This window comes from Diabrotica undecimpunctata, chromosome 1 (genome assembly GCF_040954645.1).
Source record: "Diabrotica undecimpunctata isolate CICGRU chromosome 1, icDiaUnde3, whole genome shotgun sequence".
Taxonomy (NCBI): Eukaryota; Metazoa; Arthropoda; class Insecta; order Coleoptera; family Chrysomelidae; genus Diabrotica; species Diabrotica undecimpunctata.
The window spans coordinates 193,700,147-193,716,158 of record NC_092803.1 but is presented as its reverse complement, the minus strand read 5'-3'; the positions used below and the strand labels follow the sequence as shown (position 1 = coordinate 193,716,158).

General features: G+C 35.4%; 1 protein-coding gene across 1 annotated transcript in view; it reads right to left on the bottom strand.

Moving 5' to 3' along the window:
• Window positions 1-6,534: 6,534 nt before the first annotated feature.
• The window catches only part of LOC140432810 (uncharacterized), a 153,281-nt gene continuing 143,803 nt past the window's right edge, over window positions 6,535-16,012 (bottom strand). Inside the window, exon 7 of the mRNA XM_072520928.1 lies at window positions 6,535-13,365. Within this exon, the coding sequence (XP_072377029.1) occupies window positions 12,930-13,365 (436 nt within the window). The 3' untranslated portion in view covers window positions 6,535-12,929. The remainder of the gene's footprint in view (window positions 13,366-16,012) is intronic.

The following is a 16,012-nucleotide window of genomic DNA, read 5'->3' as shown; positions in this document are numbered from 1 at the left end:
TGCGTGGCTTCTGGAACACATGAATGCACTGCTGGAAGCACAAACCTTTCCTGAGCCTTGGAGGACATCGAGGTTAATACTGCTTCCCAATGCTAGGGAAAAGTATCGCCCCATCTGTCTGCTTCCACGCATCAGTAAGTTGTATGAAAGGATGCTGCGAGTACGCATAGACGACATGATTGAGAGGTCAGGTGGTTTATCAAGGAGGCAATTTGGTTTTTGTAAAGGGAAAAGCACGATTGATGCAATCATAAGTGTACTCGAAGCATTGCGCAACAGAGGGGATGAACATCGCTGGGCGGCTCTGCTGTTGTTTGATGTTAAGAATGCATTCAATAGGTTGCAGTGGAACAAGGTAATGAAGGCAATGGAGGAGAGAGAATGTCCTGGTTACCTGATGAATGTGGTGGCGGAGTATCTGTCCGAGAGAAGGATTATGGTGGAAAAGGGCACGATCGTGGACGTGACGGCCGGGGTACCCCAGGGATCTGTCTTCTGGGTTAGAAACGCAGGCGGCGTCGTTAAGAAATGGATGACGCAGCACGGACTGAAACTTGCGACAGAGAAAATCGAAGCCATCATTCTGAAGGGGACAAGGAATAGGCAAAATATTGAATTAAAATGTGCGGGAGCATGTCTAACACCTAAGAAACAAGTAAAGTATCTAGGAGTGACATTGCACCAGAATGGAAAATGGGGAAAGCACGTGCAGGAAGTGGTCCGGAAGGCTGCGAATAGTACGGCTGCGTTGGGGAGGGTGATGCCGAACATTGGAGGACCCAAATCCGAAAGGAGGAGGGTCTTACACGGTGTTGTACAGTCGATTGTCCTCTACGCTGCACCAGTCTGGAGCGAGGCGGTAGAGATAACTGCCTGTAGGAGTCTCATGACACGAGTAGACAGAACAAGTTTGTTGCGAGTGGCATGCGCCTACAGGACTGTGTCTGCGGTAGCCTTATGGACCATCACTGGATGTGTTCCGTTGCATGTTTTGGCGGTGGAAAGAAAAGAGCTTTATGACAGAAGAGGTCCAAACCTTACTGTGACCGAGAAAAGACAGGAAAGGGAAAGGTCAGTTGAAAGATGGCAAGAAGAATGGAACAACACGGAAGATGTGGCACAGTGAACGAAAATGCTGATCCCTAACATAAGAGATTGGGTGGACTGTGGCCACAGGCGACTGGATTATTTCCTGACGCAGGTGCTCACAGGGCACAGGTGTTTTAGGACCTACCTCTATAGGATCGGAAAGGCTGATACAGATGAATGCCTATACTGTGGATACTCGGACACTGTGACACATACGATGTTAGATTGCAGCAGATGGATAGTGGAAAGGAACAGAATGGATAGAGAGACAGGTGTGAATTTTGTTACAGTGAGAGAAATGATTGAGATAATGATTGAAAATAAATTAGTTTGGACTAATATATACAGCTATATACGTGCAGTGATCAATAAAAAGGAAGAGGAAGAAAGACTGCTAAACCAACGCTAAAGGTAAGAGTGAATGATGCTGAAAGGTGAAGCTAGAAAAGTGGGTCACACTGTATGAGTTGGAATGCGTGAGTCAGACTGTGGGAAAGGACGAAATGCCCATCTGGAAATAATGCCGAACTAGGAGCGATGAGTGTGGATGTGTATGAATGGAGAATGAGTGAATAAAGGTAGTGATTCGGAAGTGATGCCGGCCTTACAGCGGCCATTCCGCTTCCGGATCGCTGGATGACAGAGGAGGGTCTGGTTTAGCAGGTAGGCGTTCGGCGTAGACTCGGCGACGAGAGAGCATTTTAAAGTACCTCGTGAACTATCGCCGGGAGTACGAAGAACGAATCCTGCACTAAAGTTAGTCAGGCGGCGTCCTGAACTGAGATGTCTTTTGAAGATTCCAGACCCCCCCTCTATAAAGACGAAAAAAAAAAAGAAAATTAAAATATAAAAAAAATAAGAAATTAAAATATATATTAAAGGATAAATTGAAATACATTAAGAAATATATGAGACAATCATAGTGTACAGTGATTTTAACGGCCAGATCGGAAAATGCCGAGACAAAAGACAAAGTCGACTCATAATAAATAATATTAATTTATTAAAACCAATGCAATATTTGTGTTATAGAGGCCTTACTGATGTAGTTACAATAATTTATTACTCATTTTACCCTGTCTTAAAAAATTTCAGTGCACGTAAAATAACCCGGTGGATAGACAATATTTTATTCATTATTCACTGATATTCTCTGGCTTCTTAATATTTTTATTTGAAAGTACTTACTGAAAATATTTAAATTATTGATTAGTTTAAAGTAACGGCTAGTACATTGATGCCAGTCACAAGAAAATGAGAGAGATAGAGGGATAGAGGCATTTTTTCTGAGAGCTAGTTCGAACATACACATGGTAGTATTCAGTAACTGTGTAGTACTCTTAGGGATCCTACCTTCCTTTCCTTAAGTCTAGTTTTGGTTCTGGCACTTGGCACTACCTTAATCATCATCATCGTCATCATCATCCAGCCTTCATTTATCACGTCCACTGCTGGACATAGGATAACCTTAAACTCCTCCATTGTTTGCTACTTTTGATTTGCCTATTGTTATCTACGTTTTGAGTATCTTCATTTTACTGCTATTGTGAATAGCTTTTAATAAAAAAATTCTATTATACACTTACTGATCTTGTCTAATTGCTCCTTTTGTTTTTTAAGCAAGCTCTTAAACTCTTGTGATTAACAATTACAATTTATTTAATTGTTGTCGTTTCTATTATTGGATTTATTTTAATCCGATCAAATTTTTTGGTTATTCTAAGTCTTGTGCGAAGATCGTTCTGATACTGTGTCTATTTTTGGTTTAATTAATTAATTAAATTTCCCTAGTATCGATTCGGTCGATATACTGATCGAAATGTTGCAAAAGCGGACATTTCAATAACGAATGCCCCGAAAAATCTTACACATGTCCTTATTGTGGACAAGATCACAGGTCCTCTGCATGCCCCAAGACATCCGAACCTATGTGCCGGAACTGTAGCGGTTCCCACCCTGCTTCTCACCAAGATGCCCAAACCGAAATACATTTCCCAACAATTACGATCAAACCCAGCCAGTATACACTCCTAAACAAATTCCTTTATCCGACATCTCCTCCGATATGAAATCCCTAATACACTTTATATCCATCACCCTATTCAACGTCTTCCCCGAAAAGAGAAGCGCGACCATCCGAGTCATTAACCAGATATCAAATGCACTATACGGATATGCCATTACCACTTCCCACTATAATAACCGCATAAACCAAACCTTTACCCAACTTCGCATCTAAAACACACATGCACACCTATACACACAACAGAATTACATACACTTATCATTTACACATTACACTTTACCAATACGCTCACACCAACACAACTCGTAAACATAGAAACTCATTCATAAACATACAAAATTCATAACACAACATCACACACACAGTGAGCACCATATATACTCCTTAAGAGTCGAATAAATTTAACAAGGACAGGGGGGGATTGGTTTTCTGTGGTTTCCCAATCTCATTGCACAATGATACCTGATCCTAGATGAGGACATAGCCACAGCTATCCTCCACGCGATTTCCAAACAAACAAACAATGGCCAACAATCTGAAAGAAACCGTTTTCCATGAAACTTGTACTTAGTAGCGGGCTTGGTCCACATGGCTCCCAGCTGCTCATCGGTCGTAGATATAGTTCTTCTGACACTCCTGTCTACAACAGCGGCATCCGGTCTTAGTCCTCGCACGAACCAACCAAGCATTAAGCACCAATTAATACATATATAAAACCATCATTGAAGAAGCACATAGCTTAAACAAGGTTAAAACATTCTGTCAGTCAGTCAGTCAGTGGTGTCTCTTCAAGCTCATTTGAATGGTATACATCCTAGTATCCAGTTCACAATGGAGAAGGAAACCGATTCATTCCTACAGTTTCTCGACGTTATCATAAAGAAAAACGAATGACAAGGTTTTCATCACTCTGTTTATTAAAAACCCTCCCATACCAATCGCAACTTGTATGCCAACTCTCATCATTCACCTTCACACATTAATACAATCATTAATATCCTTGTTAATTATCATCAATACGCTTTTGCGATGATGCCAGTAGAACCGCTGAGTTTTCTAGTTTAAAGCAAACCCTAATCAAAGGAAAGCTTTTCTTCCTTAGATCAAAGGTGTCACTGACAAAATCGACAAAATTCTTAAATCAAGAACAATAAACACAATGTTTACCCCCAACAAAACTTTCATCTCTTGCCCAATCAATCAACATTCCAAATAAACAACACGGAGTTTATAAAATTCCTTGCGCAGACTACCCCTGATCTTATATAGGCCAAACAAATCGTAGAATCTTGAAAAGGATTTATAAACATTCCATTCCTGTTCGCAATTTTGATTCAATTTTAGCTCTAGGTCAACATCATCTTCATATAGGTCACAAAATTGATTTTGAAAACTCCAAAATTATCCGAGATACCATAGAAATTGAAAAAGTCCAAATTGTCTCAATAAAAGAGGTGATGGGTTATTTTTCGTATTTTTTTGCTTTGTGTTTGAATACATCTTTATCAAAAAATGTATTTTTGGCTGTAGAAGGTGATATTTCGATAGAAAATTGATTTTGAACAACTTTTCTGTATATGTATATGACGAAAAAGGCATAGAATTCGAATTACAAATAAAAAACTGAAAAATGGCTATCTTACTCCTTTCTCACAAACATATTCTTTTAAATGGTAGGTTCTTAAATATTTGCTAATTCCTTGACCATAATTATTAAACACAAAATTATTTTAATGTGGTAATGTCATGTGGTTTTTCTAAAGTAAATCAATAGCCGATTCATTTATTATAAGAAACTTTGAAGCAAAAGATTATTAATGAGGGATGGATAATTTACCATATTTATATTGAGTTATGGAGTGAGCATCTGCTAATCTATCTTAATAGTCCCAAAGATGCATCTTTGAATACAGTTCTCCTTTTTCTTTTTCCATGCCTCTCTAATGTAGGCAATTTGCATCTATTTATATTAATCTGCTGGTAGAATTTTATAATATTAGTAATGCAAAATATAATTTTATATCCAAATCCATTATTAATTAGTCTACTTTGCTGATCAGATAAATACGTTCGTTAATGTGTAGAGAATATACTAAAGAGCAGGAAAGATTTAAAATATAAAATAAGGATTTTGATAAACAATAATTAAACAAAGAAAAAAAAATTATAAAGGACAACTAGGATTTTAATAAAAAAATCAGGTAGAGTTTTAATTATTGTTTTTTGGTTTTCCAATTAATATTTAGAATTTACTGCAATATGCATGTCATAAAATATTGATTCACTGTGGTTATTTTACTGTTTTAATATGATGTGAACAGAGTTTTACAATAACAATACATTATTTTTTGAAATATTGTAATATACAGTTTATTTTAATTAAAAATTTCAGTCAAATTAAGTATTTTTTTGTATATTTTATTTGTAGTAAATAAAAAAAATTAGAAACAATATACACTGATGGACAAAAATATCGAATATTTTGGATTTTTCAATTTTTTATTTGTAGTCACTATTATTTCAAAATAATTTTAGATTATTGATGATACTTATATAGTAGGCTGATGTACTCAACTGGTTTGAAGTATTTTGACGTTTATTTTGACATTTATTCAGCGTTTAGTGTCATTCGTAGATTTTATCATAAAAACCTTCTTCACGTAAGGCAAAATTATAACGATTCGGTTATTTTTAGTTTAATTTATTAAGTTTAATTAATATTGTCTGGATTCAACTAAGTTTAAAACAAGTAGGTACGCCACCAATTCGATACAGCGATGAAGCCCAAGTAGTACAGATTGTACTTCTTTACGAGGAAGGCTATTTACAAAAAGATATCGCACGACGTCTCATCAGGAGAAGTCAATCTACAAATTCTAATACTATAAAAAGGTATCGCGAAACAGGAAATTTTGTACGAAGGCTTGGTCCAGGACGCAAAGGTGCACAACCGCAATTGATGACCGTTTTGTGGTTTTAATGCTAGACGAAATTGTTAATTAACATCGATGCACCTCAGAAATGAGCTATTAAATATTAGACCAGTTATTGAGTTTAGAAACAGTTAGACGAAGATTAAAAGAAGCAAACTTAAAGCTCAGGCGCTCCGCCAAAGTTCCACGTCTTCTCCAAAATCATAAAGCTCGTCGTTCAGAATTTGCAAGAAGACATATTCAGTAGAATATCGTAAACTAGAAAAATGTTCTTTTCACTGAAGAGACCAGAATCCTATTATGCAAGCCAGATGGTCAAAACCACGTCTACAGAAGAGTTCGAGAACGATTCGCAGCTGCAATCTCGCCCAGACCGTTAATTTTATAGGTGGTGGCATAATTATTTGGGAAGGTATTAGTTGGGCACTGGTGAAAGTGATTTGACGGATGACTGGTGACTCTTACGCTTAAAGAAATCCTATAAGATCATATTTTGCCATATGTTGGTTACATCTGATATGAAAGATTCATATTAATGCACGATAATGCTCGACCACATGCCGCTGCCATAGTGAGTAATTATGTTGATGAGGTCCAAATTCGAAAATTGAATTGGCCACTGTTTAGCCCGGATTTAAATCCAATAGAGCTCATGTGGAATCACCTCAAACGCCACATACGACAAAGAAATTCCGTTTAAAATACAAAAGAGCAGCTTCGGCTTGCGCACAGTATGAATGGAATGCAATTTCTAAAGGGTATGTCCAAAATTTACTTGCAAGCATGCCGAAGCATGAGCATGAGTAGTCATAAGAGCTAGAGAGTGAATACTCATTACCGATCATGCACTTCATTCAGTTAAAAAGACTTATTTAAGCAATTTAAATTAGCATTTAAATTTAGAGTAAAATAACCTTATTTGCCTAATATTAAGCATTTATTTTTTTGCAATTTTCTCCGCATAAAAACTTACAATTAGTCATTAAATAATGTTAAAATAAACTCTATTTCACAATAAACTACTTGATTGACCAGAATTTATTTTGAAAAAACAAAAATTAAAAATTTCCAAAATATTTGATATTTTTGTCCATGGGTGTATAAACAAATTTTATTTTTGAGCTAGTAATTAAAATACTTTATTTTTTAAAACATTTTAAATTTATTGTTTTATTTAGTTGTATTTTATGTTTTTAGACCGATATTTTTATATTCTTGTTGCTCTTAGTCCCACAATAGTGAAAGTTCATTAATTCCAGATAGCAATGCTACTAAAGGGATTGACCTCTGAGAGGAAGTGAACTGTATCCGTTTCATTGAGCTCCAACTAATCTAGAATGCTATAGTATCTTCCAAGAAGTGACTTACACTTCTGGACGTTTTGAACATTACCGCTTTCTTCTTGGCAATGCAAAGTTGATATAAGTATTAAGAACTGTGAAATAAATAAAAAGTATAAAAAATAATAATACAAGAAAAACTTTTGACAAGAAAAGTTCTAGAAAAAGAAAAATATTCGGACTAAAAACTTCAGGATGCGATTTTAAGCATGTAGAACCAACTTTTAGAGCTTTTGAGAGTTTTTTTGCTATTCGATAACGCATTATTATTTACAGAGTAGGAATATTTGGATAAAATATTAAATATATTCTATGATAATGATAATATTTTAATATATCATATGACAATGATGAAAATAATGAAAATTATTTTCGTGTTTTGACTTTCTGTAAAAATATATATTTTTTAGTTTTTATATTGTTTTCTAAATGATGCGATATCTTCTTCTTCAAGTTCCCCTCCTATCATAGATTGGAATTCATTCTGGCAATTATAATTTTGTTGGTTACGCGCCTGAATAGTTCAATTGAACTGCATCCAAACCATTCACGGAGATTGCGTAGCCACGAGATTTTACGTCTTCCTACGCTTCTTCTGCCTTTGATTTTACCCTGCATTATATTCCTTAATAGTTCGTATTTTTTACCTCTCATGATGTGCCCCAAGTATTCCAATCTCCTGATTTTTATGAAATTTAAAACTTCGCATTGTTTTCCTAGTTGTTCGAGAACTTGTTCATTTGTTTTGCGATCCATCCATAATATTTTCAAAATACTTCGGTAACACCACATTTCGAATGCTTCTAGGTTTTTAATGTTGGATTTTTTAAGTGTCCAAGCTTCAACCCCATACAAAAGGGTAGAGAAAATATAACATCGAATCATTCTTACTCGGAGCGATATATTGATATCGCGATTACAAAAAAGTTTTCTCATTCTATTAAAAGTTGACCGTGCAATTTCAATGCGGCATCTTATTTCTTTTATCTGATCAGTATCTTCTGTGATCCTTGCTTTAAGGTATTTGTACGAAGATATTTGTTCAATTTGTGTATTATTTAGTACTAGCTTAACTTTGATGTTTTGTGCTTTTGTAAATACCATGAACTTGGTTTTCTTCAAATTTATTTTTAGTCCATAATCGTTGCATTATATATTTAGTTGTTCAGCAAGGTGTTGCAGTTCTTCTAGTGTTCCTGCCAGAAGGACGGTGTAGTCAGCATATCTTTTGTTATTAAGTGGCTTACCGTTTATTATAAGGCCCTCACCGACCTCGGCAAGCGCTAATTCTGAGATGGCTTCACTGTATAAATTAAATAACAATGGTGATAAAATACACCCTTGGCGGACCTCACGGCGAATCTGGATATCCTCGGTCAGTTCATTTTCAACTTTCACTTTTGCTGTTTGGTTCCAATAGAGGCTCTACTGTCTATGTTTTTATTTAATAAAATTTCTTTAAGCCGATTATGTTGCACTCTGTCAAATGCTTTCTCAAAATCAATGAAATATGCATATAATTTCTGATTTATATTTAAGCATCTCTGCTAAAGAACACTTACTGCAAACAGTGCATCTCGTGTTCCCAGTCCTTTCCTAAATCCCATTTGTATATTACTTATGCCTTCATCTAATTTCTTATGTATTGTATTGTGAATTACTTTTAAAAACAATTTCAAGACATGACTTATTAAGGCTATAGTACGATGTTCATTGCACTGGTTTGCATTGGCGTTTTTGGGTAGCAGTATGAATGTTGATTGGAGCCACTCTTTAGGTATTATACCTGTTCTATATATGGTATTAAATAGATCCAAAAGAAGATCAATAGATAAAGTATTCACAATTTTGAGTAATTCGATAGGAACTTCATGAGGCCCGGGAGATTTACCACCTTTAGCTTGTTTCATTGCATATTCAATTTCTTCTCGTATAATGTCAAGCCCGGTATCATCCTTAAATTCTTTTGGTGCTTCTGTTCTCTCTTTGTCTTTAAAAAGTTGTGCTATATATTTTGTCCATCTCTGTATTTTTTGGTTTATATCTGTTATAAAAGCACCACTTTCATCTCTTAGTTGCCTAGTTTGAAATGTTTTTCTCATTCCTGTTAATTCTCTAATTCTTTTATGCATGTTAAAAAAGTCATATTTTTTCTCAATTTCTTCTAGTTCTTGGCACTGCTCATGTAACATTCTCTCCTTAGCTTCTTATATTCTCTTTTTAATTAATCAATCAGTTTCATTATATTTAATTGGATTTTTTGTTTTGAATGATTTTCTTTCATTCATTAATAGTAGTATTTCTTCAGTCATCCAGTCTTTATGTTTTTTTTTTGTGGTTTTAAGTTTTCATTTGCTGTTTTAATTATTGCTACTTTTATATTTTCCCATTTCTGATCAATGTTATAACTACTTTTATTCAGTCCTTGGGCATTACGTAGATTTTCAGTACGAGTTTTTACAGTTTGTGCCTTTCTTTGTGGTTCCCTTAATCTCTTAATATTAATTCTACTTTGAGTAGGTTTTTTAATCAGTTTCAATTTGGTTCGTAATGTGACTACTATGGGGTTATGGTCTGAACCGATGTCTGCACCAGGGTAAGTTTTGGCAGAGAGTATAGAATTACGAAATCTTTGTATAATGAGGACAAAGTCAATTTGATTTCGAATTATTTCATTCGTTGCATCACCGATAGCTTTAAAAGTGTATTAGCTATTACAAATTCTTCCGTCTGGCAAAATTGTACCAAACGATCACCACGTTCATTTCTATTTACTAGACCATATTCCCCCACCTTTCCACTCTTCCCTGCCCAACTTTGGCATTGAAGTCGCCCGTTACTATTCAAGTGTGATGTTTCTTCATTGATTTTAAGACTTGTTCCAAATCATGGTAAACTAGTTCGATATCGTCGCCTTCTTTATCTGCCGTAGGAGCATAAACTTGAATAAAATTTACTATACCTTTTTTAGACTGAAGTTGTATTGATAAGATCCTATCAGAATAAGGAGTAAAACTTGCGATATCTAATTTTACCACTTAATTAATAGCTTATAACTTTATTTTATTTGTATCGAGTCTTTCAAAAACATCTAATATCCTTTTTAATCGATTCACATAGGTATGACTGAGCTTAAAAAATATTAGTGTAATTCGTTATTATGTATTTCATATTATTATGTATGTTATTTTGTAAAAGACAATCAGCAAATTTAAGAAGATTAAAATTAAAACAATGTAGCTACTTTAACTTTTTTACACTTCACCTCCAACTTTTAACCCTTATCCGGACACTTATTTTTTCTAACGTAGTAGGACAGAGTGTGTCCATCGGACACACGGCAACAATATTACGGCATTTCATGTTATAATTAATAAAATGTGTATCAAATCTTTTGAATATTTATTTCTAACTAATAAAGTAATAATTATTGAGTGCTTGCTTTATAAAAATTTAAAAAACAATGCATATCTTAACCTATAATAATCACTCACGTTTTACACTGCTGTATTCGTTACAAACGTTCTTACTGCAACTATTACACGTTTGTTTTTGTGTTCTTGATTTTTCTGATAGACATAGGTAACATCTTCTTTTGTGTGTTGACTGAGTTGCAGCATTTGTGGCAGTTGCTTCTCCTGCAAAATTCGCTATAAGGGATCTGGTTGATTTAGACAGTCCTACGTTTGATCTGCGGATAATATGGGGCTTTATAAGTTGTTCTGCTGTTTCAATTATGAATAGACGTCTTTTTTCGTGTCTTTTTATGTTCCATTTTGGATGCAGGTTGATCCAAATAACATAAGATGCTAGACAGCATACATCCAACATATTCATAAAATATGCGAAAGTCCAACGGTTTGTTGCATAGCATATTATAAGCCTTATCTAAGTCCGTAAAATAGTTATCAAATGTTATGTTCCTTTTGGTTCGATAACAAGGTTCGCTTAGTGAGGTCTTTTCTTCTACCATCTTTGCCGAGATATGGAATCGCATTTAGAGGATAAAAAGTTTCTGAGTCACATGCCCACCATATTTTCATCCCATACTTGTCGGGTTTTGAGGGATTATACTGTTTGAACGGACATCTTTCACGATAAGGTATCAACTGCTCGTCGATTGTTATATTTCGTCCTGGCAAATATTGCTTTTTCAAATTTCCTAATATTTTATCCCATATATCGCGTATAGCAGCCAGTTTATCTTTTTTGCGTCTCTCGGATCTTGTCGTTTTGTCGTCAAAACGAATGAAACGCAAAACCTCCTTGAACCGATTTATACCCATAGTGGCTCGAAAAATCTGTGGCCCATAAAGTGAATTCCACAAAGCTTCATAACTTGCATAGTTTGATTGATTTTAAATGCCCGGCGGTGAACAGGAGGCCAAAGAAAGCATGCATTTCAATTTTATCGCAGGACTTCCATGGTTTATTTTGCAATACACGATGAGCCTCTAGATTGGTGTAACGGACAATGTCATTCACAATATTTTCAGTCAAATATAAGCGAAATGTATCTATTGGTTCTTCAATGAGTGTTCCAGGTGAAGGTTGAACTCTGTGTAATGGTCCTTTAACCATATTCTAAATTTGTGTTCGTCCAGTCGGAAAGGGTTGTGATAACCACTCAGTTTTATCTTTTGCGACATACATTTCTGGTTGACTGTTTCTGATGTGTTCTTCAACAGCTGAAATTTTATTATAAAGTATTCTAGTCGATATCTACGTTTTATTTTATACGAACATGGATTTTCCTCTGATATTTGCTCATCCTCCTCTTCACTAGCTTCCGACAAATAATCATCATCTGATTCGGATTCGACGGCTAAATCCGCTACGCAGTGTTCGTCTTCATCAAAATCAGACAAGTTCTCAATAATTATATCTTCAAGCTCCGTTACGGTTAACTTTCTTTTGGCCATATTTACTATTTTATATATAGTTTAGTAGATCTGTAAAAACTACAACGTGAAGATATTTCTACGTAAGGAATAAACATCAGTAAAATAAATTGAAAAACCTACCCGAAATTACAGGACTACAAAAATATGAAAAATAACAAACAAAGTAAACTACACTCTAGGCTAGCAAAAATGCAACTGAATGACTAGTCAGACTTGTTTGGTACTTCATGTGACCGATAGTCGATAAATATTGATCACCAGTGGCGTAACCGCATCCAGTAGCAAATTGTGTCCGCCGGACACACACTGTTCGGTTACGTTAGTAAAAATAATTTTATTTTTTTATAGTTTATTTTGATTAGTTCAAAATATTGAGTTGTTGTCTTTAATAAGTTTACTTTAAGGTAGACAAAGTCCTAATTTTTGAGATAATAATATACTGTGCTTTTCGAAATATACAGTAACATATCTATAAGTGTGTCCGATGGACACACCTTTTCCGGATAAGGGTTAAAAACTACTAATGAAGGGAAAATTGGTATAAAATCAGTTTTATAACTTAAAGTTTTTAGTGAAGTATGTTTAAATTACTGATTTATTTAAAGTATTGTAAAACTCTGTTCCAAATTAAATCATTTTATACAACAGAAGGTTCTCCTTCATATCCTTCATCTGGACTCTCCGTCAATAACTCACTCATCGTGTCATTTTGTTCAGAACTCACAGCAGGTTCACTATTATTATTATTAGTATTATTACTAGGGTTATTAATATTTACACGAGATCCACTTAAAAACTGCTGTTCAGTACACTCTCCGCTATCATTGTCAGTTTGAGCACTAGCACTACGTCTCGATAAACACTGTTGATAAGCCACGTTTAAACTGGGGTTTAAGTTTGGGTTTAAATTCGGATTTAAACTAGGGTTTACGTTAGAGTTTATGATGTGAATGTTCGCCGGAACACAAGTCGGCCACGCCACTGTACAGTAGGGTAACGATGAAGGCGATATAGTGTCCATAACGCTTTCTATGGGGTACTGCGATCCCGGAATTTGTGCCCTTGCTGGATATCTGAAACAAAGAAAACAATTTATGTCAAATTTAATGTAGTAGTTAATAAAAAACAGATTTCTTAAATTTACTGTAGCTGACCTACTATTATATTAAATCTTTAACACTTTAACTGCCAGGTAAATTCAAAGTAAATTTTGTACCGGGTCCTCTGGGCCAAAATATTTTTTTCTTTTTAATTACTCTATTTGTGTTTGTTTTTAGCAAAAATCAGATTTTTTCAACATCTTTTTACTGTGTAATCATTACTACTATATCCAACGTTCAGGCTGGACGACACATCGTTTAACGAAGGCTTTTTTTACATCTTTAAAGAGAAAAAGAAAAATCTGCGTACATACAGATGTGACTTATACAGGTAATGTAGGGTTCCTAATATCGAAGCTATGCCAGGATAGTTAAACTTTTTAGAGAAAGAGAAAGTTAGACAGATCCAGACATTAGGATGAAAGGGCTGTTTAAGGGAAAACATCTCTCCTGATGTCCTGCTATCACCCGATTTTCATTCTTTCTTCCACATATTCATCGGAAAAACCACACCCACACGAACCTTCAAAGAGTTTTAACCTCCTGCCTTAGCGACGCTGTTATCTCTCTCGCGTTGTTTGTCTTCCATTCACTCCTATTTCGGCCTGCGACAGTCCGAACCACACAGAGGTGCTACTTGCTTGTTCTGAGTTTCCTCTGCTCTCGTTCTTTTGAAGAGAGCAGCTTCCTGATAAAGTTGTGGATCCGTGTCTACTACCACTCATACCTCATCATTTTCTTCACCATTTCCCTCACGGAATGAAACATTCTGCAGTTAAACTCTCTTTTAAACTTATCTCTTTTTTCTGCCCAACGGGAACACTCCAACATCGTGTGTGTCATAGTATCCGAGGGACCACAGTAAAGGCACTCATCGGACTAAGCCCTCCTAAATCTGAAAAGGTAGCTGGAGAAGCAGCCATGGCCTGTGGGCATTTGCGTCAGATAATATTCCAGTTGCCTATGCCCACAGTCCACCCAGCGTCCACTCCGCCACATTACGTGTTGCCTTACTGCCACTGACCGACTGAAACTAATCTCTTGACCAGTCATCTCATTCATCTCTAGCTCTCCAATATTCCGCTCCCTAGGACTACGAATCCTGGCCCTTTCACCTACCAGAGCGGCGATACACTCTTTAGGCACATGCTACCTGCAGCAGACTAGTTCTGTCCACGCGTACCATAAGCCTCTTGTAAGATGGTATTTCTACCGCCAGCGCAGGCATTCTCTGAATAGCTTTGCGGGTCACCCCCCTCAAATGTTTTCCAAACGAAGGCTGCAGTTGTCTGACTATAATCGGTCTCTCTTCGGTGCTTTATTGAGCCGTAGGTTAGTTTCAGTGTGAGTTCTTTAAAGTTGAAGGGGAAAAGATGCTAGATTTTAGGATTTACACCGCTTTATCCTTATTATTCAAAGGACTGCCATGACCATAGAAAATTTTTGTGCTGCTAGCGATCTTCATGCGCATTCACTTTTTGTTGAATTGCCAAATATGACAGCTCCACTTCTGCTTTTTCTGGCAGAATTCTGTCACTAATCTGCCAAAAACTCTGCCTTCTTCTAGAATACAGGATATTAAGAAACTGTTTTATCAGAAAATAATACAATCGTATAGTATTTGCTTTTTTGAGACTAAAGATGATGTATAAGGTAAAACGAAACAGTGGCTTTTTGCTATCATACTTCTCAAATATACAGCTGATAGCGAATTTTGGAATAAAGTCAAAATCATATAAAAACATACAAACCAAATCTTAATCTTATCTCCTAATAATTAACAAACTAAATCTTTTTGTTTATTAAAGAAACGGATGAAGCATTTACAAAGTTAAATCAGGTCCCACTTCGTTCTCCGAGTTACTTTAACTTGTGAATTTTATGAACATACCCGAATATGAAATTTTACTGCCATTTTGCTAAACTTTACTGCAGGAAACGTATGCACTTAAAACACTTATTGATTAGAATCCTTTATCAGTGTATTTGTTATTATGCATATTCGATGAGTAACACCACAATTTTCGAAACTCATCTATTAGCACTTAATTTTTTAAGAAAACGCGTAATTTCTCTTAGGATAGTTGGCTTCTGAATATTTCGCACCCTCAGTGCAAGACTGCAGTAACTCAAAATTTTATGAAAATGAAGTAATCGTGGAATTCGATTGTAAACATGCATATCTATCCCCTGTAAAACTTTAGTAACTTTCATATGCTTAACCGGCTAAATATTACAACAACAACAGTTTAACTATTTTGCGTTTTTGTACATAAGTTCCGTGCAGAACTGTTGTAACTCTAATGTAACAGAGTTACAACAGTTTTGCACGGAACATTGCAATGGTTTCGATAACAAGCAATGAAAAGCACGAAAAAAGTGAGATATTTGTCATATTTGTTATTTTAATATGTATATCTGTGGTGTTTAATATTAATATACAGTGTGTCTACGTAATCCATTAACGGTCGAGACAATAAACAAAGATTAACGAGACCAATCTATTCATGTAAGTTTTATGTCCTTTGTGTGTCATTATATTTTCCATAAAATGTTTGCGATGTCGTTTGACCATTTATTTATTAGATTGGATTAAAAACACATAAATTAAGACTAATTA